Source organism: Carcharodon carcharias, chromosome 13, assembly GCF_017639515.1.
Source record: "Carcharodon carcharias isolate sCarCar2 chromosome 13, sCarCar2.pri, whole genome shotgun sequence".
In the NCBI taxonomy this organism is placed as follows: domain Eukaryota; kingdom Metazoa; phylum Chordata; class Chondrichthyes; order Lamniformes; family Lamnidae; genus Carcharodon; species Carcharodon carcharias.
In genome coordinates, this window is record NC_054479.1 from 90,053,596 (window position 1) to 90,078,108 (window position 24,513).

General features: G+C 44.5%; 1 protein-coding gene across 1 annotated transcript in view; it reads left to right on the forward strand.

Moving 5' to 3' along the window:
• st8sia1 (ST8 alpha-N-acetyl-neuraminide alpha-2,8-sialyltransferase 1) overlaps positions 1-24,513 on the forward strand; it is a 66,203-nt gene that overhangs the window by 14,141 nt on the left and 27,549 nt on the right. The window contains exons 2-3 of the mRNA XM_041201868.1: positions 10,951-11,095; positions 11,584-11,693. Coding sequence (XP_041057802.1) covers positions 10,951-11,095; positions 11,584-11,693 — 255 coding nt within the window. The remainder of the gene's footprint in view (positions 1-10,950; positions 11,096-11,583; positions 11,694-24,513) is intronic.

Sequence of the window (24,513 nt, forward strand, 5' to 3'; positions counted from 1 at the left end):
GAGAAGTTATCCACTTTCGTAGGAAAAAGAAAAATGGCAGAGTATTTTTTAAATGAGGAGAGATTGGGAAGTGTTGATGTCCAAAGGGACCTGGGTGTCCTCATGCATGAGTCACTGAAAGGTAACATGCAGGTCCAGCAAGCAATTAAGAAGGCAAATGGTATGTTAGCCTTTATTGCAAGAGGATTTGAGTAGAGGAGTAAAAAAGTCTTGTTGCAGTTGTATAGAGCCTTGGTGAGACCACACCTGGAGTATTGTGTGCAGATTTGTCGTCCTTACCGAAGGAAGGATGTATTGCCCATAGAGGGAGTGCAACTAAGGTTCACCAGGCTAATCCCATGGATGGCAGGATTGTCCTATGAGGAAAGATTGAGGTAACTGGACCTGTATACTCTAGAGTTTAGAAGAATGAAAGGTGATCTCATTGAAGTGTACAAAATTCTTACAAGGGATGTTTTCCCTGGTTGGGGATCTAGGACCAAGGGACACAGTCTCAGAATAAGAGGAAGGCCGTTTAGAACTGAGATGAGGGGGAATTTCTTCAGAGGGTTAGTGAATCTTTGTAATTCTGTACCCCAGAGGGCTTTGGAGGCTCAGTCATTGAGTATGTTCAAAGCAGAGGTTGATAGATTTCTATATACCAATGATATCAAGGGATGTGGGAATAGTGCGGGAAGATGGCTTTGAGGTAGAAGATCAGCCATGATTTAGTTAAACGGTGGAGCAGGCAACAGGGGCTGAATGGCCTACTCCTGTTCCTATATTCCTATGTTCCAATAAACAGCCTTAAATAATACTGAACCAAGATGACAATTTGGCTCCTTTGTATTCAGTTAATCTGGGTAAAATACCCAATGTTGGTTAATTAAATCAGGAAAGGCATTTGTCCATACATAGTCACTTACTTGCTAGAGGTTTCCATATCAAAGGGGTTACACTTTGGTCAGAATGAAGACTTTTACACACATGAACACACACTCTGGCAGAGATGTCACAGCAGCAGAGCAAACCCACCTTCCTTGTAACCTAATGCAGTAGTTAACTTTGGAACAACTCTACTCTTATAGTATAAGAAGCATTTGACAATTGATAATAGTCAATGCGAAAATTGTAATTCAAGGGAAACTAAGTAAGCACATGAAGGAAAGAAAGAATAGATGAATATGTCATGAGGTTAGATGAAGGGTGGGAAGATGTTCGTGGTGCATAAGCACTGGCATAAACCAGTTAGGCTGAATGGCCTATTTCTGACCTGGAAATACTTTGCAGTATTTTATAACTTTGTAGTCTATTCATTCATATGTTTTCTGAAAAACAGACTAGCGGTTTGGTACTCATGTATCACCTGGCTAGAGAGCTTTTAAGTTAACCTTCTATAAAGGTAGGATTGCATGGTTTGGCACATGTAAGTTTGTCCCATATTCGCTTGAGTTTTGCGTTATTGATTTTCAGTATAAAGTGCACCTTTTAAGTTACAGTTGGCTCACTCCTACATTTAATTAAGATTGAGGCCATGAATAGATGGCAGATAATGAATAGAAGAATATGTGATGTGATGTGTGAGTTAATATTAACCAGTGTGCAATGTATGAGACTGTATTAGCCAGTACACTGTACAAGGGTTCCGTGTTATCATCCCTGGATGACATTACTGTCTATATAGATATTTGTCAGTGAAGTGTGGCTGGTAGTGGTGAACGAGAATATCTAATGCAAAACCTGACAAATTGTATGAAGCCTGGGGAATTATGCTCCTACACCTTTCTAATCCTACAGCGAAATCTAGTCACCTAGGCAATAATCACAGACAGCAGAAAGAGTGCGGCCAATAAATTAATCTCATGTACTCACTGAACATTAACCCTCATGTTTAGCCCAAACAGTGCAGCCTGGGAGTGCAGTTAATGATCATCCCAGCGCCTCGGCTGAAAGTAGAACATCCAGCTGCCTTGTCGAAACTGTCGCTAGTCGGCCATGTGGGCTGGTGGTGGGGTTTATGTTGAATGTTCATGCGCACCCCTCACTGGGCATCATTTCAGGGGCCAGTGCTCTCTGGCATGCGTGAAAAGGCCTTGAGCCCACTGTCACAGACAGAAAGCCTTTGGCAACAAATACCGACTCTTGCGTGTTTCTCATTGATACTGCAGTGAGGGGAACATCAGGGAGTTGGATCCTGGTGTTACTGCTGCCTGCTTATTGCTTTTGGCAGGAGAGAAGAATGTGAAGAAGGCGACAGAGACACCTGGCTTGCCAAAGGGAGGAGCAGAGCCCTCAAGACCGAGGGGCAGCAGGTCCTCCACCGGACGCAGGGGATGATCCTCAGAGAGCCGTAATTCGTGGGCGCCTCGCTAGACCCAGGGTGTATAGTTGTCACATGTGTTATCTGCAGATGAGTGAGAACCAGTGTCACAGACGCCTCCACATGTCAAGGGATCAAGTGACCCATGTTTGCCACATTCTGGAGGCTTTGGCACCATGGGAACTTGAAGGGCATCCATTGCCAGTGGCTGTGAAAGTGACCACCACAAGTAACGTCTACGCCAGTGGTTCCTTCCAAGGCTTCACTGGGGACCTCTGCGGCATCTCCCGAGCGTCTATCCACAGATGCATCCAGGAGATCACTGAAGCCCTTTTTGCAAAGGCCCACAATTTTGTCCACTTCAAAAGAGATCAAGCAAGCCAGGACGCGAGAGCATTAGGCTATGCAGAGCCTCCCGGTTTCCCACAGGTGCAGGGTGCCATCGACTGCACTCATGTGGCTATGAAAACTCCCTGGCAACAGGCAGTCCAGAACATCAACTGGAAAGGCGACCACTCGCTCAATGTGCAGCTGGTTTGCAACCATAACAAACGTACTGTGCAGGTGTGGGCCAGATTCTCAGGTAGCATCCACGCCTTGTACCTCCTGAGTAGGTCCCTGACATTTCTGAGGGACCATACACAATGCAGGATTATCTCCTTGGGGACAAGGGTTACCTGCAAAGGACGTGGCTGATGATGCCTCTGCAGTGGTCTCAGACTCCTGCTGAGAGGATGTACAACGAGGCTCATACCACAAGCCGGATATTGGTGGAACACACCATAGGGATCCTGAAAATGTGATTCTGATACCTGGACAGATCAGGCAGAACACTTTGGAACACTGCCCAATGTGTCTCATGCATCATCGTGGTTTGATGCACCCTACACACCTGGCACTACAAACGGCTGGAGGACTTGGCAGGTGAGGAGGATCTTGAAGGTGGTGATGGGGATGAGGTCTTGGAAGCCGAGGATGCAGGCATAGAGGCCATTGCATGGGCCGGATGAGGCAGGTGTGCTTTTGAGACCCTCATTACCAGCAGATTTCAGGAGGAGGATGACAAGATGCACTGAGGATCCTCCCAGACAGCTCTCCTCTGTCATGGGTCAGCATGATCATGACCTTTCAGATGACAGTGCATCGTTGCTCAGAATGTTCACATAGCCCTGGTGCTGTGAAAGATGAGCAAGCCTCGGGGGCATGTGTCCGAACTGAGATGAGATGCTACCTGGATGATGGTGTTCCAGCATCAGACATCAGAAAGTGCTGCCTCTTCACGCGTCCATTTGCGCATTTCAGGGAAAGTCCCAGCCATTATCTTCTGGGTCTCTTCCTCAAGGGCACAATGGGTAACTGAGATGAAGGGCTAGTGCAATTTTTGGTGTTAGTGGTGAGAGAATGAATCCTCAAATATGGTGGAGCTGTAGCTTCCATTCAGCTGCATATTGAAGAAGCACCAATGGGACAGTCACCAATCAGAATACATGAAACATGGCAGCTGCCTGGAACTGAGCAAGTCCCAAGCAGTTTGTAGGCATTTGTATATTTGTGTTGTGATTAGGTTAGCATGTAAATCTGGCTACAGGGTTGTAGTGTTATGTTACTGGACTAAAAATCCAGAGAAAGTTAGCTCAAATTCTACCATGGCAATTTGGAATAAAAACGGAAAACGCTGGGAAAAACTCAGCAGGTCTGGCAGCATCTGTGGAGAGAGAAACAGAATTAACGCTTTGAGTCCGTATGACTCTTCTTCAGAGCTAAAGGGAAGTAGAAATGTGATGGATTTTGTACTGTTTAAGAGGGGGTGGAACAGGTGGAGCATGATAGAAGGTCAGGGATAGGTGGGAGCTAAGAGATTGACCAAGATATCACGGACACAAGACAAAGGGAGTGTTAATGGTAGTGGTAAAGAGTAAAGAAGGTGCTGATAGTGGCATAAAGGTAAGATAGCAGCATGTGTTAATAGCAGAACAAGGATCAGCACTCGTGGAAGCACAACAAGTGACAGATGGCCCTTTGTGTGTGAGTTTGGTGGGTGTGGGGTGTGGGGTGGGGGTGGTTTTGGGGAAAGAAGATAGAGAAATAATTCTTTTAAATTATATAAAAAAGAATAAATAACATTTTTAAAAATTGCATAAAAATAGAGGAGAGACCTCATGCTTAAGGGGAGACAGTGGCATAGTGGTATTGTCACTAGACTCGTATTCCAGAGACCCAGGGTAATGCTCTAGGGACCCACGTTCAAGTCCCACTACAGTAGATGGTGAAATTTGAATTCAATAAAAAAAATCTGGAATTAAAAGTCTGATGATGACTATAAAACCATTGTCGATTGTCATAAAAATCCATCTGATTGACTGAAATCCTTTAGGGAAGGAAATCTGCCATCCTTACCTGGTCTGGCCTACATGTGACTCCAGAACCACAGCAATGTGGTTGACTCTTAAGTGCCCTCTGAAATGGCCTAGCAAGCCACTCAGTTCAAAGGCAATTAGGGATGGGCAGTAAATGCTGGCCTTGCCAGTGATGTCCAGATCTTCCTGTCGCTTGCCATTTTAACACACCACCCTGCTCTCATGCCCATATGTCTGTCGTTTGCCTGCTGCTATGTTCCAGTGAAGTCCAACGCAAACTGGAGGAACAGCACCTCTTCTGATTGGGTATGTTACAGCCTTCTGAACTTTACATTTGAGTTCAACAGCTTCAAGCCATGAACTCTCTCCTCCATTTTTATCCATTTTAATAATGTTTATTTTTTTTATAATTTAAAAAAATTTATTTTCCTATCCCTTTTCCCCAATTCCTCCCCTGCCCAACAAACAGAGCCATCTGTCACTTGTTTTTATGTTGTGCTTTCACAGAGCGCTAACGCTGCTATTAACACATTCTGCTATCTTACCTTTATGTCACTATCAGCACTTTCTTTGGTCTTTAACACTACCATTAACACTCCCTTTGTCCTATGTCCATGACATCTTTGTCAAATTTCGCCTTGGCTCCGACCTATCCCTGACTTATTTTGCTCCACCTGCTCCACCCCCTCTTAAACAGTATAAAATCCATCATATTTATATTTCTCTTTAGCTCTGAAGAGTCATACAGACTTGAAACGTTAACTCTGTTTCTGTCTCCACAGATGCTGTCAGACCTGCTGAGTTTTTCCAGTATTTTCTGATTTTATTTCAGGACCAGAAACTTACCTGTGTCAGGTGGGCCAGGTGGGAGCGGACGAGGAGCCGATTGTGGGCGGCCATTGGCTTTGAGTCGCCATTTTATGGGGTGGACCGATTAAGGCCCGCTCAGCGCTACTTTTGCGGTCGGTGGGAGGATGGAGAGTTGGGGCCTGTTTGCATGCGCGAAAGAAGGCAGAAATCTCTCTGAAGCACGGAGCTGCTGCGGGGAGATTAAATTGGTAATGGAAATCTTCAATTAAACCTTCAGGAAACTTCATCCCACCCGTGGATGGCGTTTCCTGAAAAACGCGAAGGCTGCTTGGGCTCTTAACCTGCCAGCTAACCTTAAGGTTGGACGGGTAGCATTGGTAACAATTTTAATTGGTTTTTATATGGCCTTTATAGGCCATTGACAGCTCGGTGGGTGCGCACCCGCCGAACGAAAGCTCTAAATGACACGTGATGATGTCAGGACGCACACCCGACGTCATCATGCGTTATTTTGTGCGTCGGTGTGTCCTGCCTGCCCCCACACGCTGACGGCAATATTTGGGCCCAGACTTCCAGAATCCACAGTATTTTGCTTTTATCTATGTCAATTTGAAAACTTCAATTCTAATTTAAATTAAGTGTTTATGAAGCTGTTGGATTGTCGTTTAAAAACCCCAACTGATTCCCCTTAGGGAAGGAAACCTGTGTCCATTCTTGGACTGGCCTATATGTGTCACACCAGGCAATCGAGATTTCTGATGTCAGGATAATGCCGAAACAGTGCCCGAGAGGAGCACCCACATGAGGCATCTTCTGAAGAAGGCTGAGTGCTAGTTTGCTGCAGAAGCAAAAGTCCCTCTGTTTGATATGTTTGCTTTCTGTCACATACAGAAAACATAATGATTGCCCTGGGCTGACTAGAACTGGTGAGCTGATTATCTTCCTTCCTTTCTAAAGCACATAGCTGCTTTTTTCCTGCTCCTTTTCCTGCCAGGGAATAATGGAAAATCTCACCACGATGCAGCTTCACTGTGAATGGTTGATCACAGAATTTATCAAAAGATTTTGTATTCACAAAATACAGCGAAAGAAAGTTTTAATTGAAAGCATTTTACAGATCAGAACTTCAAAGCTCCATATTTGGGTCAAGAAACCAAACAGAGCATCTGTGGGTATGCTGTGATGCATTCAAAATGGGTACACCAGCTGCATTTACTTTGTTGTATCTCAGAATCGTGAAGTGTTCGGGAAAACTAAAGATACATATAAAGAATGGCGAGCTCTTGGATGAGCTGTGCTATTATTCCACTTCAGGGGAAGATTTTAATAAAAGGCCCTGAATGTTTAAGCAGAACCTTCAATTGACACCAACTGCTGTTGAAGTGATATTTCCCATAGAAGGTCATTCTTTACAGATGTTTGTAGGCCTCCAGAATGAAAGCCACAACCTAAAAAGATAAATGTTAAAAAAGCTGAAACCCCATTGTACATGACGATATCTATCCAAAGGTGAAATGTGGAACAAACCAAACTCTGTACCTGCAATGTACATGTTATTTCTATTCCAAAAGCTAGTAAGAAACATTCTTCATTATTAATGGGCAGGCAATTCTCTTTTATTCTTTAATGGAACCTGGGTTGCTGGCTAGGCCAGCAGTTTTATTGCCCATCCCTAATTATCCTTGAGAAGTTGGTGGTGAGCTGCCTTCTTGAACTGCTGTAGCCTATGAGGTATAGGTACACCCACAGTGCTGTTAGGGAGGGAGTTCCAGGATTGTGACTCAGTGACAGTGAAGGAACAGCAATATAGTTCCAAGTCAGGATGGTGTGTAGCTTGGAGGGCAACTTACAGGTAGTGGTGTTTCCGTGCATCTGCTGTCCTTGTCCTTCTAGGTGGTAGAAGGTCACAGGTTTGGAAGGTGCTGTCAAATGAGACTTGGTGAGTTGCTGCAATGCATTTTATGGATGGTACACGCTGCTGCCACTGTGCCTCAGTGGTGGAGAAACTGAATGTTTTGCAAGTTTCCATTCAAATAGAAACATGTGCCCCTCCATCATCACCTCAGTAAATATTACAATTAGTGCAGGAAGTTGGTATATCAAAGCATCTACAGAGTCTCTTGGCGTAACAGGATTGGGAAAAAAATTGTAGCGAAATGTTCAAAGGGGAAATAACTTCACTGCCACTAATTATTTAAGCTGAACTTTCCTCCCTCACCCTCCCCTCCCCCCGACACACACACACACACACACACCCCCCACCCCCCCACCCCCCACTGCCACTGTGCCCATAAAGTATTGCTGAACAGCAGAATATTCAAGTAAGAATTTATGGTTTTTAAACTTGACTAAGTCAGGTGGAGTGACAATAGTTACCCAGATCCCCTAAGCAAATTGTATTAACCCTTTGGAGGAGCAAAAGGTTTTGAATGAAATCCTTTAAATAAAACAGAAATTACTGTAATTGTGGTGCACACACACGGGAAGACATTGTTCAAAGGAATAAATGGTACAAAAAGTCCGCTACTGAAATGCAGCAAGCTGTGATTTTACATGGCAAACTGTTGCATCCGGTGCATGGGCAGCCAGCTGTTCATCTCACAGTAACAATGAGTGTCGAGCGCCAATTTTTGTAGTAAATTGTAGTTGATTTGGCAATTTGATTATACACTTTGACCATACTCAATAAAGGTTTTTATTTTCCGAGCCATTCCTGACAAGGCAGCAGAAACTGAATCTGCAGACCACAGTTATGCCTCCAGAAATTACTTTGCAGGTTTGACGAACATCTCATAACTGAAACACAGGAGAAAGAAAGTGGAGACCATAACATTTTATTTACTCAAAAGAACTAGTGGTGGGTAAGCTTAAATTCTGCCACTGTGCTTAACCAGCTGAAAACAGCTATGTAGCACTAGCCCTATAATGTTACTGGCCAGCGAAATGGGGCAACTGCGAGGACTGGGTGGGGGGTCATGTGTTGACATGCATTGCGTGGAGAGGGCATGGTAAGGCCTTTTGCCCTTACCTTTTAAAAGGTTCCCGAATCCAGGCTATGGTTTATGACTCCTTTGAGGGTCTGTGAACCACGAGCCATGGAGAAGTCTACGAAAGTTGCAGCAGGCTAGGAGATGCATACTGCCACGATAGAGACGGTATAGTCAGAAAATGCCTGTTTAGTTTTGACACAGTTATTGGTATCAGAATTCCATTTCTTTGCAGAGTTATCTAGACTTGGGAACAACAAAATGGTTTAATTAGTTTGAAAATAGGTTGGTGGATTTTCATCCAATTTTGACTGTCCAAAAGATAGCTTCATTCTTGACGTTACAGGAGTGATCAAGTGCAACATTTTTATAAACCATAGTGACACCACCAGTACTCACCTTGGGTGTGAGGCATTTTGGGATATCCTGAAGTTCTGAAAGTGCTTAATAAATTTAAGCTTTTTCTTCATGATTCCGAATGATTTTGAAGTCCAAAGCCTTCGAAGAATCCCAGTAGACTTTTGCTTTATGCTGTTGCCAGAGGAGGAATTTTATTATCCAGCACCTACCTGTTCTCCTTCCCCTGGCATGAGATACAGCGTGAAAAATTCCAGCAATTCAAGTGGTGACACAACAGGCGCTTGGACAAAAAAAGACCCCTACTTTAACCTCATCCTTAACTTTTCTAAAACAATGCACGCAATCTGTGCTATGGCTTCGTCAGATGGTTAATTGCAAACTAATTATTTTGTTTGTTACCTCCTCTCAGATCCATTACAATGCAAAATCAAGGCACAATAGGGTTACTAACTCTCCAGGAATTGAAGATCAATCTCCAGGACACTGCTGGGTGCAAGCCTGGAGAAAAATCATCGGGACATTAAAAACAAATTTTTTTTTGTAATTTTCTTTAGACATTTCTCTTTACCAGATGCAAAAATATTGAAAATGACCACAAAAAGAACGGCTGTTTGGCTGACAGATGAGCATCACCCAATTGGGTATTGAGTCTTTTTGGTTGCCAACTGGCATAGGAAGGGAGTAGATCACAAGGATGGATGTATTGGGCGACTAATGACTGGAGCATGGGGGCAATTCATGTAATGGAACATCCAGGAATGCATTTAATCACAGATGGCAACCCTAAGCATATGGGATCAGAGTAAAATCACATTAGCTGTTCCTTCTTCAGCCTGACAAAGGCTTCATGCCTGTATCTACCAGAGGCTGTAAGGACATTTCTTGTATCTCTGCATGTATATGAAGGCTACACAATATCAACCTCACATAGAGTCTGTAGTGAGCTGGGCTGCGACCAATTTATGCAGGCCACTTTGCCTATCACTGGAACAAAGTGAAAGACATTAAGAGCCGGATTTTAGCGGAAGTCTACAGCCTCGAGTCACTTAAAAGTGGGGGCAGGACCCGATTCCGGGGTTCCCAGCCCCATTCTCAGTGCCACCAATTTTTGGCGGCACAGGATAAGAGTGCAGGTGGCAAGCCTGCACCCTGCACTCCTGACCTGGCCGCCTCAATTGTGGCGGTATGCATCTCCTAGCCTGTTGCAATTTTTGTGGAGTCCGGCAAGTTTCTCCATGACTTGTGGTTCACAGCCCCTCAAAGGAGTCATAAACTATAGTCTGGATTCGGGAACCTTTTGAAAGGGAAGGTCAAAAGGCCTTACCATGCCCCCTCCATGCAACTCATGCCAACACATGACCCCCACCAACCCTCTTAGCCCCTCATACCCTCCATGCCCACTCATGGCCCTTCTGTGCCCATTCATCCAGTATGCACTCTATACAGAACCAATGTACCCTATAGTAACAATGGGATGTGTGGAATTGCTTACAAAAGCACCCATTCATAATTTTCTTGTTTGACAGCTATGGTTACAACTCTAAAAGTGTCAATCAACCAGACCTTTAAAGTATCAGTAACAGAAGCAACTAGCACTTGACATCTCTTTATCTTGTGCAAATAAAAATTGCGCCATTGGCCAACGTGATCACAGAAAAACAAGCTTATTATAATATAAAGCTGTCAACCTTCTCACCAGCTGTGTCAACAAAATAAGTTAATACTTTTATGGGAGTCTGGGCTCTCAGCTAAGCATGAATAATGAGTAAAAGTATCAATAAAATTCATCCCAACAAGCTATATTTTTATTTTACGTCCTCTGTATTTTTAACAATCCAATCCATTATCACTACTGCCTCCCTCCTTTACTTCTACAATAGCAGCACCCTCTCCTCAAGTGAAGATAGATGCAAAATATTCAATTAGCACCACAGCCTACACAAGGATATTTCCTTTTTGATCCCTAACTACCCCAGCCCTTTCATAGCCTGCCTTTTTATTGTTGACATGTTTATAAAAGACTCTTGGGTTCCCTTTTAAATTAGCTGTCCAGAGAAAGCCCTGTGCCGGGAGCAGGGATTTATGAAATTTGCTGTCACATCTCCATGTATGATGCCTGTTTCCCATTTCATTTTAGGAAGCTACTCGATCAATGTTGTGATGCCCAACGACTGTTTGCTGTAACAAAGCTGAACTCTCCCTTGGGAAAGAGCCTCAGGTTTGATGGAGAGTTCCTCTACTCGCTCACTGTCAACAATGAAATCTTCTCCATGTTTCCACAGGTTAACAATCAATGTTTTGACTTCAGCCCTAAACTCAGTCAAAATGTTCTTAGAAAAGGAGATAAACTAGGAACTAAAGTGGATATGTAAACTTTACATATTTACAGAGATGAAAGTTATTCCAATTTGTAAAACAAGATGTTCCTAGGCATGTTTTAGTATTGCCAACAGGGCACGATTCTTTTTGTTGTGTTAAGTGGGTCTTAAACAAATGATAGTATGAAGGATTTTAAACCTGGAAGTGCATGAAGCATTTTATACCTGGCATAGCATATAAGCAATTTTAAATGACATCTTACTCATGGTATCAAGGATCTTAATAATGATATAATCTCTAAAGGACCTGAAAGCAAAAATAACATTGTGTAAAGGAAATGCTTTTAGAATTTCCCTAAAAAGCTACCAGGCCTTAAAGGTCAAAGGATACTAAAGATCTAAAGGAGGATAAGCTGAATCCAGTAATTGAAAGCAGCTTTCTTTGTTGCTAGGATACACCATTCCAGTTGCCACTGAAAAAGTGCTCGGTGGTGGGAAATGGCGGAATTTTGAAGGAGAGTGATTGTGGCAGGCAGATTGACAAGGCAGATTTTGTCATGCGGTAAGTGGCTTTTTTTTTTAATGATTCCTGTCTGCAGTTAAGAAATAACTCCTGCTCTTGAATTTCAATTCTAGCCCTGCCTGTGTTTCCTTTCCTTCTGCACACCATTTCTAATACATTTGATGTTTTTGTTTAATATATCCCTGTCTGAACTGTTAAAGTGGATCCTGAACTAAAGTAACGGTGATAGAATCAAAGCAAAGATGTTGGGGGAGGACTGTATATACGGCACATAGAATTAATTAAACCCGACAAAGCCTGTGCCACACAAGACTGCAAATGCTGGAAATCAGAAATGAAAATAGAAATGTTAGAGATACTCAGGGGGTCTGGCTGTATCTGTGGTGAGAAAAAGGAGAGGATTTTATGGGGTGGGTGGGTGTATTTCTCCCCCCTTACCCCCACCGTCCCGGTAGAAAAGTCAGTCAGCAGCTCGCCAACTTTAAAACCAGCTGCCCCACCACAGCAATATGCTGCGGGCAGCCTTAACAAGCTGAGAATGGGACTTCCACCACTCAGGCACAGGAGTCTGACTGGCTGGCAGCTGAGTAGTCCCAGCATTGCCAGAACGCAGTAGTGGCCATGCCTGGGACTGCAAGGGAGTCCCGAGAAGAGGATCCTGGGGCGGAATTTTATGAACCCTCCTGCCAGTGGGATTTTCCAGTCCCGCCGAAGTCAATGGACTTTTGAACGACTTGCTGCATTTTCTGGCCCCGTCCCTGCTGCATTGGGACTGTAAAATTCCGTCCCAGGATACTGGATTTTGAGCTAAGTCCAGGGTGTTTGGTCAGGGAGAGATTGGGGACCCTACCAAGGTCGGTAAGGGGAGCGGAGGTCAGGTTTTAGAAGCCAGGGGATGAGGCACAGAGTGCCATCTTGGGGGGTGCTCCTGATGGACACAGGGGACCCCCCTAAGGAAATACCCCTCTTTCCTCCCGCCTTTTACCCCAAGTTGGTAAAATAGTGGGTCGGCCACTTTCCTTCTGCTTTCCCTTGCCCACGGTATTATGGTGGTAGAGGCAGAAAGAGGCCTTTAACTGGCAACCTAAGGGCCTCAATAGCCCTAAGGGTGGGCAAGCCTCACCCATCCACTGAAATATGGGGCACAGCTTGGGACTGGGCGGGAAGTCATTGGGTTGGCCAGCCGCTTTATTTTATGTCCCCCCCGCCACCCCACCTTATATGTCAGTTGAGGACGGGGAGAGGGGGGTGTAAAATTTTCTCCAAAGTTAACACTTCAGTTCGATGACCTTTCATGAGAACTGAAAAAGATGAGAGATGTACCAGGTCTTAAGTAATTATGAAGGCAGGGAATGGGGGTGAGGGGAAGGGATATGATAGGGTGGAAGGCAGGAGAGATTAATTGGCAAAAGGGGTGATGGTGCAAGGTGAAGGAAGGGAATAATGGGACAAGTGAAGTAACAAAAGATGGGTCTAAAAAAGGTCTAAATGGGGAAAGTAGAATCAGAACTCCAAAAACATGGGAGCAGTGCTTATTATCTGAAATTGTAGAACTCATCGTTGAGTCTGGAAAGCTGTAAACTGCCTAATCAAAATATGTGGGCTGTTTTTTGAGCTAACGTTGAGCTTCATTGGAACAATGTAGCAGGCCGAGGGCAGAGAAGTCAGAATGGGAATCAAGCGACAAATTAAAATTCCAGGTGACCAGAAGCTCAGGATCATGCTTATGGACTGAACGGACTTGATTAAAATGTGCTACAACTTTTAATAAGTTGTGTAACAGTGCCCTGATCTCTTTTTTTCCTTTATTCCTTCATGGGATGTGAGCATCACTGGCAAGGCCAGCATTTGTTGCCCATCCCTAATTGCCCTTGAACTGAGTGCTTTGCTAGGCCAATGTAGAAGGTGTTTAAGAGTCAACCACATTGCTGTGAGTCTGGAGTCACACGGAGGCCAGACCAGGTAAAGATGGCAGATTTCCTTCAATGTTAGTTTCATGATTACCATTACTGAGGCTAGCTTTCAATTCACTATTTTATAAATTGAATTTAAATTCCATTAGCTGCCATGGTGGGGATTCAAACCAATGCCCTCTGAGCATTAGTCTGGGCCTCTGGATTACTAAGATAAAAGCAAAATACTGCAGATGCTGGAAATCTGAAACAAAAACAGAAAATGCTGGAAAAACTCAGCAGGTCTAACAGCATCTGTGGAGAGAAAAAAATGGAGTTAATGTTTTGAGTCCTTATGACTCTTCTTCAGAGCTGAAGAAGAGTCATATGGACTCGAAATGTTAACTTTTTTTTTCTCTCCACAGATGCTGTTGGAGCTGCTGAGTTTTTCCAGCATTTTCTGTTTTTGTTTCCTCTGGATTAGTAGCCCAGTGACATTACCATTACACTACTGTCTCCCTCCTTATGTGCCTTGGCTCCATGGATATGACCTCCATATTTGTCTCAGCAAATGCACCATTGCAAATTTCATTGGCCATTGACATTCTGTTTTTTTGTAAATGTCTTCCTGTGTTTTATTGCAGTCCTCGTCAGGATTACCTATACCCTTCAATTAGGTGCCTGCCATAAATTTTAAGATTGTGCTTCTGATTCTCGAGTCCAAATAATTTTGTAAATAGTGAACAACTTGTTTCCCAGCACCAATTCCTGTGGAATACACTTCCAATTTTCTGCTGGTCTGAGGAACTATCTTTAACCCCCACTTTCTGTTTTGTAGCCAGTTTTACCATCCATTATACGACTTGCTCCCTGACTCCGTGTTCTCTGACCTTAGTTATGTGTCTGCTGTGTGGTACCTCAGATTAATTCTTTTTTCTTTTGACTGCAAAGATATTAGTTATCACAATGTCTCTTATCAAAACAGAAATTACACTAATTTGTGGCTCGTCCAACAAACAAATTGGTTAGTGAATCAGTTGAAGTCCCACTCTTATTTTCCTTCACAGGTTAGATGTCCTGCGTTGCATGCTGAGAGTTGTCATTTGATTGCAAGTTTCTTTTCATTTAGATTTTTCTTCCCTGTTACAGCTCCTGCCTCTCTCCAGGAATGAGGAAATAACTCATGGCTGAAGACATGGCTCAATGAGTAGCATTGTCTCTTCAGAATCTGAAGGTTGTGGGTTCAAGTCTCATTCCAGAGACTTCAGCTCAAAATCCAGGCTTGGAACCCCAGTTTTGAGGGAGTGTTTTGTTGATGGAGGTGTGCCCTCTTTCAGATGTGATATTAAACCAAGGCTTTGCCTGTTCGCTCAGGTGAACGTAGACTATCCCGACCCATTCGAAGGAGAGCCATTACAGCATAAAAGGTGGCCATTCTGCCCATTAGACAGTGCTGGCTCTCTATATAGCAATCTAATCAGCTCCATTCCCCTGCTTTATCCCCGAAGCCCTGTGAGTTTACCTTTTCAAGTGTGTATCCAATTTCCTTTCGAAAGCATTGATTGGCTCCACTTTCACTGTCACTGGGTTCCAGGTTTTCACCATTCACTGCGTAAAAAAATTCTTTCTCATATTCCCTTTGCATCTCTTGCATGAAACTTTAAATCTGTGTCCCCTAGGCCTTGCACGATTATCTAATGGGAGCAGCTTTTCTTTGTCCACCTTGTCATAATCTTGTGCACCTCTATTAAATCTCCTCTCAACCTCCTTTGTTCCAAAGAGAACAGCCCCAGTCTTTCCAATCTAACCTTGTAACTAAAATCCCGCATCCTTGGTACCATTCTGGTAACTTTCTTGTGAATCCTCTCAAGAACCTTCACATCCTTCCTAAAGTGAAGTGACCAGAACAGGATGCAGTACTCTAGTTGTGGTCCGACTGGGTTCTCTTCTGTTAACTGCCATTCTATTCTCATATTCTCTCTTATTATCTTCACTTCCCCTCTCAATTATTGTATTTGGCCTGGTTCTTGCTAGAAGAATCCACCTGGCTTACATCATTCGCCCTTCCCTTCATTCAATCATAATCTCTACCTTCCTGTTTTTGGATACCTATCCCACTTGTTGTAATGTACCTAGCCTGTACCTGAAACATTTCTTCCTTAAAGATCACCCATTGTTCCGTTACCTTTTTTCCTGCTGTCTTTGTTTCCATCTTACCTATCCTAGATCCCCTCTTATCCCATTGAAGCTAGCCCTCTATATAAGTTCTACTTTAGATTGTCCTTTGTTCTTCTTCTTTACTAATCAAAACCTTATGATGATCACTCTTACCTAATTGTTCCCCCACAGACGTTTGATCTGCTTGGCTCACCTCACTCCCCAGCACCAGATCTAGCAAAGCCTGCTTCCTAATAAAAACAGAAAATGCTGGGAATATTCAGCAGGTCTCGCAGTATCTGTGCACAGAAAAATAGAGTTAACGGTTTGAGCCAAATATGACTTTTCTTCAAAACTGATGCTGCTCCTCGGATGCTGCTGAGTATTTCCAGCACTTTCTGTTTTTATTTCAGACTTCCAGCATCCACAGTATTTTGCTTTTATTTTAATGCCTTCTTCCTAGTTGCACTAAGAACATACTGACATACTGGTTAAGTAAGTTCTCCTGAAAATATTTCAGAAATTCCCCCCTTCTTTTCCCTTTACTCTAATCTTAAAGTCCCCAAATATCACCACTCTATAATTCTTGCACATCTCTGTGATTTCCTGGCAGATTTGTTCCCTTATCCCTCTCTCATTATTTGGAGGCCTTTATGATACCCAAGGAGTGTGATCATACCTTTCTTGCTTCTCAACTCTAACCAAATGGATTCTGTCTTTGCCCACTCAGGGACTTCTTTCTTTTGAACACTATGATATCTTCCCTGCAGAGGTCTTGGGGCGGAGTGGTAGCATCCATACCTCTTGGTTCAAGTACCGCCTCAACTTGATGGCCATGGAAGGTTAGTTCATAACATGGCCAAACAGGTTTATTATTAGCCTGTAAATCCCTCCAATACGCCTGATGGCAGGCACTAAGAACGGGAGAGTTTCCTGGTCAGCCATTATGCAGAAAGCAACGGCCAACCACTGCAGTACTTTGCCAAGCAAAATCATGGACCGATCCAAAGGAAGTCCATGTTTGCCAACACCCCTTAGGGCATGGTACCTGGAGGAAGATGTCTCCCCTAATCAGTACTGCCACACCACCTCCCTTTTTTCCTTCCCCATCTTTTTTGAACACTTTGAATCTGTGAATATTAAACACCCACTCCTCACCATTGTTAAACCACATTTCCATTATTGCCACTATGTCAAAGTTATTGGTGTTATTTGTGCTTGGAGCTCACCAACCCTATCCACCACAGTTTATAAATTTACACACAGTGGGTGGAATTTTGTGACAGGGGAGTTTTACGGTCCTGTCGGAGTCAATGGAGTTTAGAACAACTTGTCGCATTTTTCAGTCCCTTTGCAGTGGGGTGGGGCCTTAAAGTTCTGGCCAGCCATTGTAAACCTGACTTTGCATTCCTTACAGCCCTTCTTAGTCTGCTGCTATGTAATATGGTACTACTTTCTTCTTTAGCACTATCCAACACTCTCACTCCTTCACGCACCACATTCCTCTTCCTTGCTTATCTGTGCTGGTGTCCACCCTCTGTCAATTTAGTTTAGATCCTTCCCAACCAAGGTAAGTAGAATAGGTGTCCTGGACAATATTTAGTGCTCAAACAATATTACAAAAATAGATTTCTGGTCAGTATCACATTGCTGCTTGTGGGAGCTTGCTGTGTGCAAATTGACTACAGTGCTTCCTACATTAGAACAGCGACAATGCTACAAAATTACTTCATTGGCTATAAAGCACCTTGGAACATCCTGTGAAGTGAAGTGTGCCAATGAAAGGGTTAGAGCAGGGATTGTGAATTGGACAATTTTACCGCTGCTGCTTCAGGCTTGCTTGGTGGCAACTACTTCATTTGGGGGTTGTTTGGTAAATTTAGTTATTTTAGCTTATGGTTTCCCCACAGAAATCGTAACAAATACTCAAACACAAAGCTTTCCCTGACCCCCTGCACCTCGCAGCTCCACGTACTTTTCCCTGCAGTTTATTAAAGCCCATCCAGCACTGATTTTAAAACAGACATATGGACTCGAAACATTGATTGTGTTCCTCTCCGCAGATGCTGTGAGACATGCTGAGTTTTTCCAGCTATTTTTGTTTTTGTTAAGGATTGGATTGATTGAATCCTCTCTAAGACTTGCTTTTAACACATGCCCGTTTTTATCAGTCATTTCCTTCAGAAAGGAAATGTGTTCCTTCTTGCCTTCGTTCTGGTTGTTGCTGACTGATTCCACACATTTAATCCCTGTGTTCTGCGATCTTGATCACATTGTTTAATCTACATTGATTTTTCTTTGTTCTAATAATGTCAGCGTTGTCTTAGAATTTAACCTCGCAAGAAAAGATCTCAAACAGAGACCAGGCTGAGGAAATGCCCCATCTTTTATCTGTTGATTGATTTTAGTTCTCACTTGCCGCGAAGTCCAGCTCCTGTCATATATTTATTTTTAAATTGCTTGTTCTTTTACCCGATCAAACAATCTCAGATTCAGTTTCTTTCTCTCTTGAGTTTTCTTTTCCAGTATCTTTCTGAGGAATAAACACAAGGAGCATTTGCTGGGTTTATATTCATTGAGGTGTGTCCATTAAGCATAGTTGACTATGGAGAAAATATATGTGGGTGAGGGGGAGGGTTAAAGATGGCGTAACTGCTAGAAAAAGCAGTATACGTGGTCGGGATTGCTGGCTTACTGGGGATCTGTACAAATGATGTATTAGTTTGCTTTCATAGACGGTTGTGTGCGCATGTTTAGTTTAGACATTTTTACATAAGTTTGTAAAAAATGAAAGCTGATCTGTTCTTACAATCTAATCAAGGTAATTCTTGGGAATACATCCTGTTGTACTGGATGTCTGTATTGGCTGTAGATGTATAGCCAACATATAGGCCTCTACTGTTGAATCGCTGGCAAGTGCACTAAGCCAATGTGATACTACCAGGACAGTCTTGGTTAGATCCCTGGGTTGCACTCAGTAAGCCGTCAAACGGCAGTATGTGTGCCTCCCCCATCTGTTTGAAGGACAAAATAAAGTCATTCACGATGTCCACTCCTGGTTGCTACCCAATGAGCCTACTGGAAGGAACGCGTTGTGGACATCACATGAAGCAGGATCATGTTGGCTGTGTTTCTGTTGAATGCAGTACTGTTCCTCGGCAGCCTTAACAGTGTTGGTCTCATTTAGTGCAATCTACTTCTGTGACGTTGGATTTTCACCAATGACATCAATGAAAGTAAACCAACAGCCAGGATGAATATTGCCTATGACATCAGTCATTGGGAAAGTGCTGGAACCTATTAGTAAGGAAGTTTTAACAATGCGCTTAGGAAAACGTAGGCTAGAATTTTACCTTTGGTGTGCGGGCGCATGCCCGACACGCTGGAATGTTAAGTGACGTGTGATGACGCTGGGCGTGTGTCCCGACGTCACTGTGCACCATTGCGGTACTTCATTTGGAGGGTGCGCGCCGGAGTTGGCTGTGCGCCCGCCAATAATTGAAAGGCCTATTAAGGCCATTAAGAAGGTAATGAAATTGAAGTTTACGCTGCCCGTTCAACCTAATGGTTGGCGGGCAGGCGAAAAGGCCAAGCGGCCTTTACATTTTTTTAGGAAACTTCATTCATGAGCTGGATGAGGTTTCCTAAAGCTAATACAAATTAAATAAAAACCTTCTTTTGAATTAAAAACATGTCCCATCAGACACAGTCACATGAGGGGACATGTTTCATTGACTTTTTATTGTATTTATTAATTTTTTCAAAAAGCGCTTCAATTTCCCTGAGGCAGCTCTGTGCCTCAGGAAGAGTGAAGCGCTCTTTTGCTTGCAACCGTGAACCGCACAGACCCGCTCTCCCTCCTCTCCTTTGCCCCCACAGGCTACTGCTCGTGATCCACACAGGGCCGGCCTTAATTGTCTCGCCCACGTGAAATGGCGGTGCGGAGCCGATGGTGGGCGGTGGTCAGCTTCCTGACCGCCCTCGTCCGCTCCCGCCGAGCCCGCCCGACGTGGGAAAATTCAGGCATTACTATAATTAGAACAAGTCGGTATGGTTTTGCGAAAGGGAAATCCTGTTGCCAAATTTCTTAAGAGCTTTTTGAGGATGTAACTGGTAGGGTAGATAAAGGGGAACCAGTAGATGTGGTGTATTTTCATTACACTAAAGGTGTTAAATAAATTTAAGTTGTTTTTGAGAAACCCTAACCTAGACAACTACATAGAATTGGGCAGTAACATATAATTAAACGAGTCTTGAGTCTATCTGGGAATGAGTAAAATAACTAGTCTTGAGATGGTATTCCAAAGATCTTCACTTTCTCAGATGAGAAAATATCTTTCATAAGATAAAGGTCATAAGACAATTTGATTATAGAATGACGCAGGGAAACCAGTAATGCCATTTGCTCTCTCTCTCATCATTCCACTTTGTTTGAAGGACACCCCTCTTTATTTCATTACATTTTGCTGCTTATTTAAAAGGAAAGTGAATTTCTATCCAAATGTACTTGTATTTTTCAAATAATGGTTGACATCATTCCTAAGAATTATTTATAACTTAATGTCCTCTGTCAGCAAAAGCAAATTAAATTTAACATCGAGTTTCAAGGTTGCCACAAAGAGATAGTCATCAATTTGAACAAAATGAACTGAGATCAGCCATTTAAGTGAGAAAAAATAATAGGAGACACTTAATGCTCTCCCCGTGGTGGGTTAGGCGGCATTTAATCAGGTGGAACAGTGGTAGGTAGGAACCCTGCCACCTTCCCGCCTCCATCCTGATTAAGTCCTTGGCGAGGACCATGGTTGGTTTTCCCATCCCTCTGCCAATTAAGGCCTCTAGATGGACAAATAATGTATGCATAAGGGCCTTACCTTGTCACAGCTGGTATTAACCCAGTAGTGGACAGTGGGCTCGCCATATGGGGAGCACGACAAGCAAACCGGTGTGGGATTTATGGCCCCAGGTGGGGTCCTCATTCGAAGGCACTCAGTGCCTGAACGAGGGGCCCAGCATCAGGAAGTGTGGGTGACAAAGAGCTGCATCTCTGCCCTTGCTGCCGACTCCCTCCCCCAATATAATTCCCAACCCGTGACCCCTCCTCCTGCCGTCACACACCCGTGGCCTGGGATCCAGCGATGATACAAGGCCTTGTGTGGGTGTTGTACCGACAGCAGCCATTGCCTCCCCAGTGGCATTTGCATTCAGTAGAACTGCAGGTCTCTGATTGGCCAGCAGCTCTCAGCAGGGGGGCCTCCACCCCTGGGGTCCTAAATTCCAAGGAAGGCACACTGTTGCCTAGTTAAGTGCCTAAGTGGCACCTTATTTGGCGGATCTTCCTTAAGAGAGGTGATGGGGGTCTCGCCCACTGGTGGGTCAGCTCCATTAAATACCACCCAATATCCCACAGGATTTTGAAAGTGTTTTCAGACTTACTTTGGTACAATTACAAAACAAGGTCTAACCATGTGTTCAATGACTGCTTAGCTATTGTATTGAAAATATATATTGAATCAAATCTAAACTCAAGGGGGTATTCATTTTAGGAAAGAAGCAACTTACATTTATATAGTGCATATCACAACTGGTAATAGGATCCAAGCTGATTGGTGAAGCTGAAACCAAGACATGGAGCTTTTCTTTATTGAGAGAGTTTATTGACTTGTTCAGTCTCACAGCTTATACTCCACCCAGTGTCCCAGCTATCCCTTATTTATATTCTCTTTTGAAACAAAACAAATGATCAGTGAATCAAACTAGTGAAAGCAGAGGTAAAAAGCCCCTAATGGGGCGCTGTAACTAAAACAAAACATCAAAGGAAACTTAACTAACTAAACCAAAATTTCATTCCCATGGGTATCCCCTATTTATACTGTTAGTAAAGCAAATGTCAATAAATTTTTAAAAAATCAATAAATGAGAGAGGATGCGAGCTCCTGGTGGGGCACTGTAACAAAAATAAAAATGTCAAAGGAAACTTAACTAACTAAACGAAAATATCATTCCCTGGGGTATGCCCTATATATACATGCTCAAAGACAATTAATATCCATCACCTGTTTCTCTTAACCTTAACAAATCTGAACAATGTAGTTGACAAGACATTAACAACAACTTCAGGATGTTCAAAGCACTTTCCAGTCAGTGAAGTAGTTTTGATTTGTAGTTTCTGCTGTAATGCGGGAAACACAGCAACTAATTTTCACCCAGCAGGGTCCTACAAACAGTAATGAGATAATGATCAGATAATGGGCAGAATTTTCCGGGTGACATGCGGGTGCGGGCCCTGAACGCCAGCGCTTAAAATGGCGCGTGTTGACCTAGGGTGAGCGTTCCAACGTCACAGTGATGTTTAATTGGGCGGGTGTGCGATGAAGTGCGACGCGCACCCACCATTAATTAAATGGCTAGTTAAAGCCCTTAACTCGGCAATCGACGCTCATTTTGAGGCGCCCGTGCAATCTTCGGCTCGGCGCACAGGCGCAACGGGCAGGTGGGTAAGTGACTTTTTAACAAAACTCATCCATGGGTGGGATATGTGAGCTCAGTTGGATTGTCAATGTTTTATGTGAAGTATTTATTGCAGCAAGTATTTTAAACTGCCTGTGTGATTGTTACCAGTTCAGATCGATTTCCAACAGCTTTCTCTGTACTTTGAAGCTTCAGCTCAGCTCTCTGCAGTCAGGAATCTTTATCGGGCCTGCAGATTTCCAGAGGCTTCCATTTAGCCTTGGTACGGGTTCGGACATCTCCACTGGAGGCAGCTCCTCTGAGGAATAAGGGAGGACTAGAATAAGGAGGAGGCCAGGAGTGGACTCCGGGGAAGCCACCTTTGGGAGGCCAGGCGCAGGCACAAGAGGCGCAGGGCCAAGAGGTTGTCCAAGGTGGAAGGGGCCGCAGAAGGCGCCACTATCCTGCTGCCAGGGTATACAAGCGGAGAAGCAGCCACCTCAATATAACTGAGATGCAGTGCCGAAGGAGGCTCCGATTGTCAAGGGAAACAGATGATTGGCTCTGAGATCTCTCCTAACTGTGTGGGTGGACACCCCATGCCAGCTGCTCTGAAGGTCACAGCTGCCCTCCACTTCTGTACCTCTGGCTCCTTCCAGGGCTCAGTGGGTGATCTTTGCAGTGTCTCCCAATCAGCTGTGCACACTTGTGTCAAGCAGGTCACAGATGCTCTGTTCAGACAGGCATTGACCTTCATCCGCTATCACTGCGACCAGGCAGTCAGACACAGCGAGCCAGAGGCTTCGCGGCCATTGCTGGCTTCCCCCGTGTCCAGGGTGCAATAGACTGTGCACATGTGGCCATCAAGGCGCCAGCAGGTGAGCCCAGTGCCTTCGTCAACAGGAAGGGCTTCCACTCCATGAACGTGCAGATAGTGATCACAGGATGCTGATTCTACAAGTTTGTGCAAGGTACCCAGGCAGCTCCCACGACACCTACATCCTCAGACACTCCCAGGTTCCACGGCTCCGGCTTGACTGGATGGTTGGCTGCTGGGTGACAAGGGCTATCCCCTGCGAAGGTGGCTCATGATGCCTCTTCGCCATCCAAGAACAGAAGCTGAGCAGCGGTACAATAGGAGCCTCCACAAGGGCTGTCGTGGAGAGAGCCATCAGTCTTCTCAAGATGTGCTTCCGATGCCTGGACCGCTCAGGGGGCGCACTCCAGTACCCCCCAGATCGCGTCTCTGTGATAGTGGTAGCATGCTGCGCTCTGCACAATCTTGTGCTGGAAGTGGGGGATGCAGTTGACGCACTGGATGAGGCTGCACATGGTGAATCCAGCGATGGCTCAGAGGATGAGGAAGCACAGGGTGATGATGAGGGGCAGCACACCAACCCGCTACTACACCAAGGAGGCAGGGACATCCGGGACACTTCAATCCAACGAACCTTCAGCTAGCTCCACACACATGGATCTGCAGGATCAGCATTGCCTGGCGCATCCATACGCTACATCTTCCACCTCATCAGCTGCAACTAAGGGCTTAGTACAAAAACATCAATGTCCACTCAAACACTCATGAGATGTCTGTGAAACATACAAATGCAGCACAAAGAAGACACCTTCAGCCATGGTCAGAAATGTGGACTTTATTCCCATCCATCAGATGGTGCCACAAAAACAAAACAAAAGAAAACGTTGCTCTGACGTTGACAAAAATAAATTCCCTAATCTATGGGCAACAGAAGAGCACCAGTAAGAACCCGTGATGTGCCTAACGTGCCTTATACTTATGTTTACAGGTGCTACGTCTTGGTGCTGCCCCATTGCTCGGAGTGGCTTCTGAGGCAGCCTACTGACTCTGCTGTCCTATTAGCCTCGATCGCCTTGGCGGCCGTTCTCTGGCCCATGGAGCCTGTGATGGCCCCACCTGGGAGGGAGTGGCTAGTTCCAGAACTGGCACCTCCCCAGTTGTCGCAGCCTCAACGGATGCAACGGTCCCTGGCAGAGAGGTGGAGGAGCTGCTGCCCTCATCCGGAGCGCCCTGAGAGGAGCTCACAGCGATGACAGGCAGCTGCTGCTACGTCGTGAGGTCACATTGGAACTCCCTGCTCACCGCAAATGGATGGGCACCGAGTTGGGACACTTGGTGCCCAGAACATCTCCCACATTGGCAATGACCACCTGTGGCCATTAGCGCTGTGAGGGCTTGCAGGTCAGAGCGTAACCCAATCAGAAGCTGATCAATCCATTGGAAGCCCCTCTCCATGAGAGTCGCCAATCTCTCCATGGAGGAAGCCTGATGCTCTGACATGAGGTTCATACCTTCACTGACACTCTGCCTGGATTCCTCCACC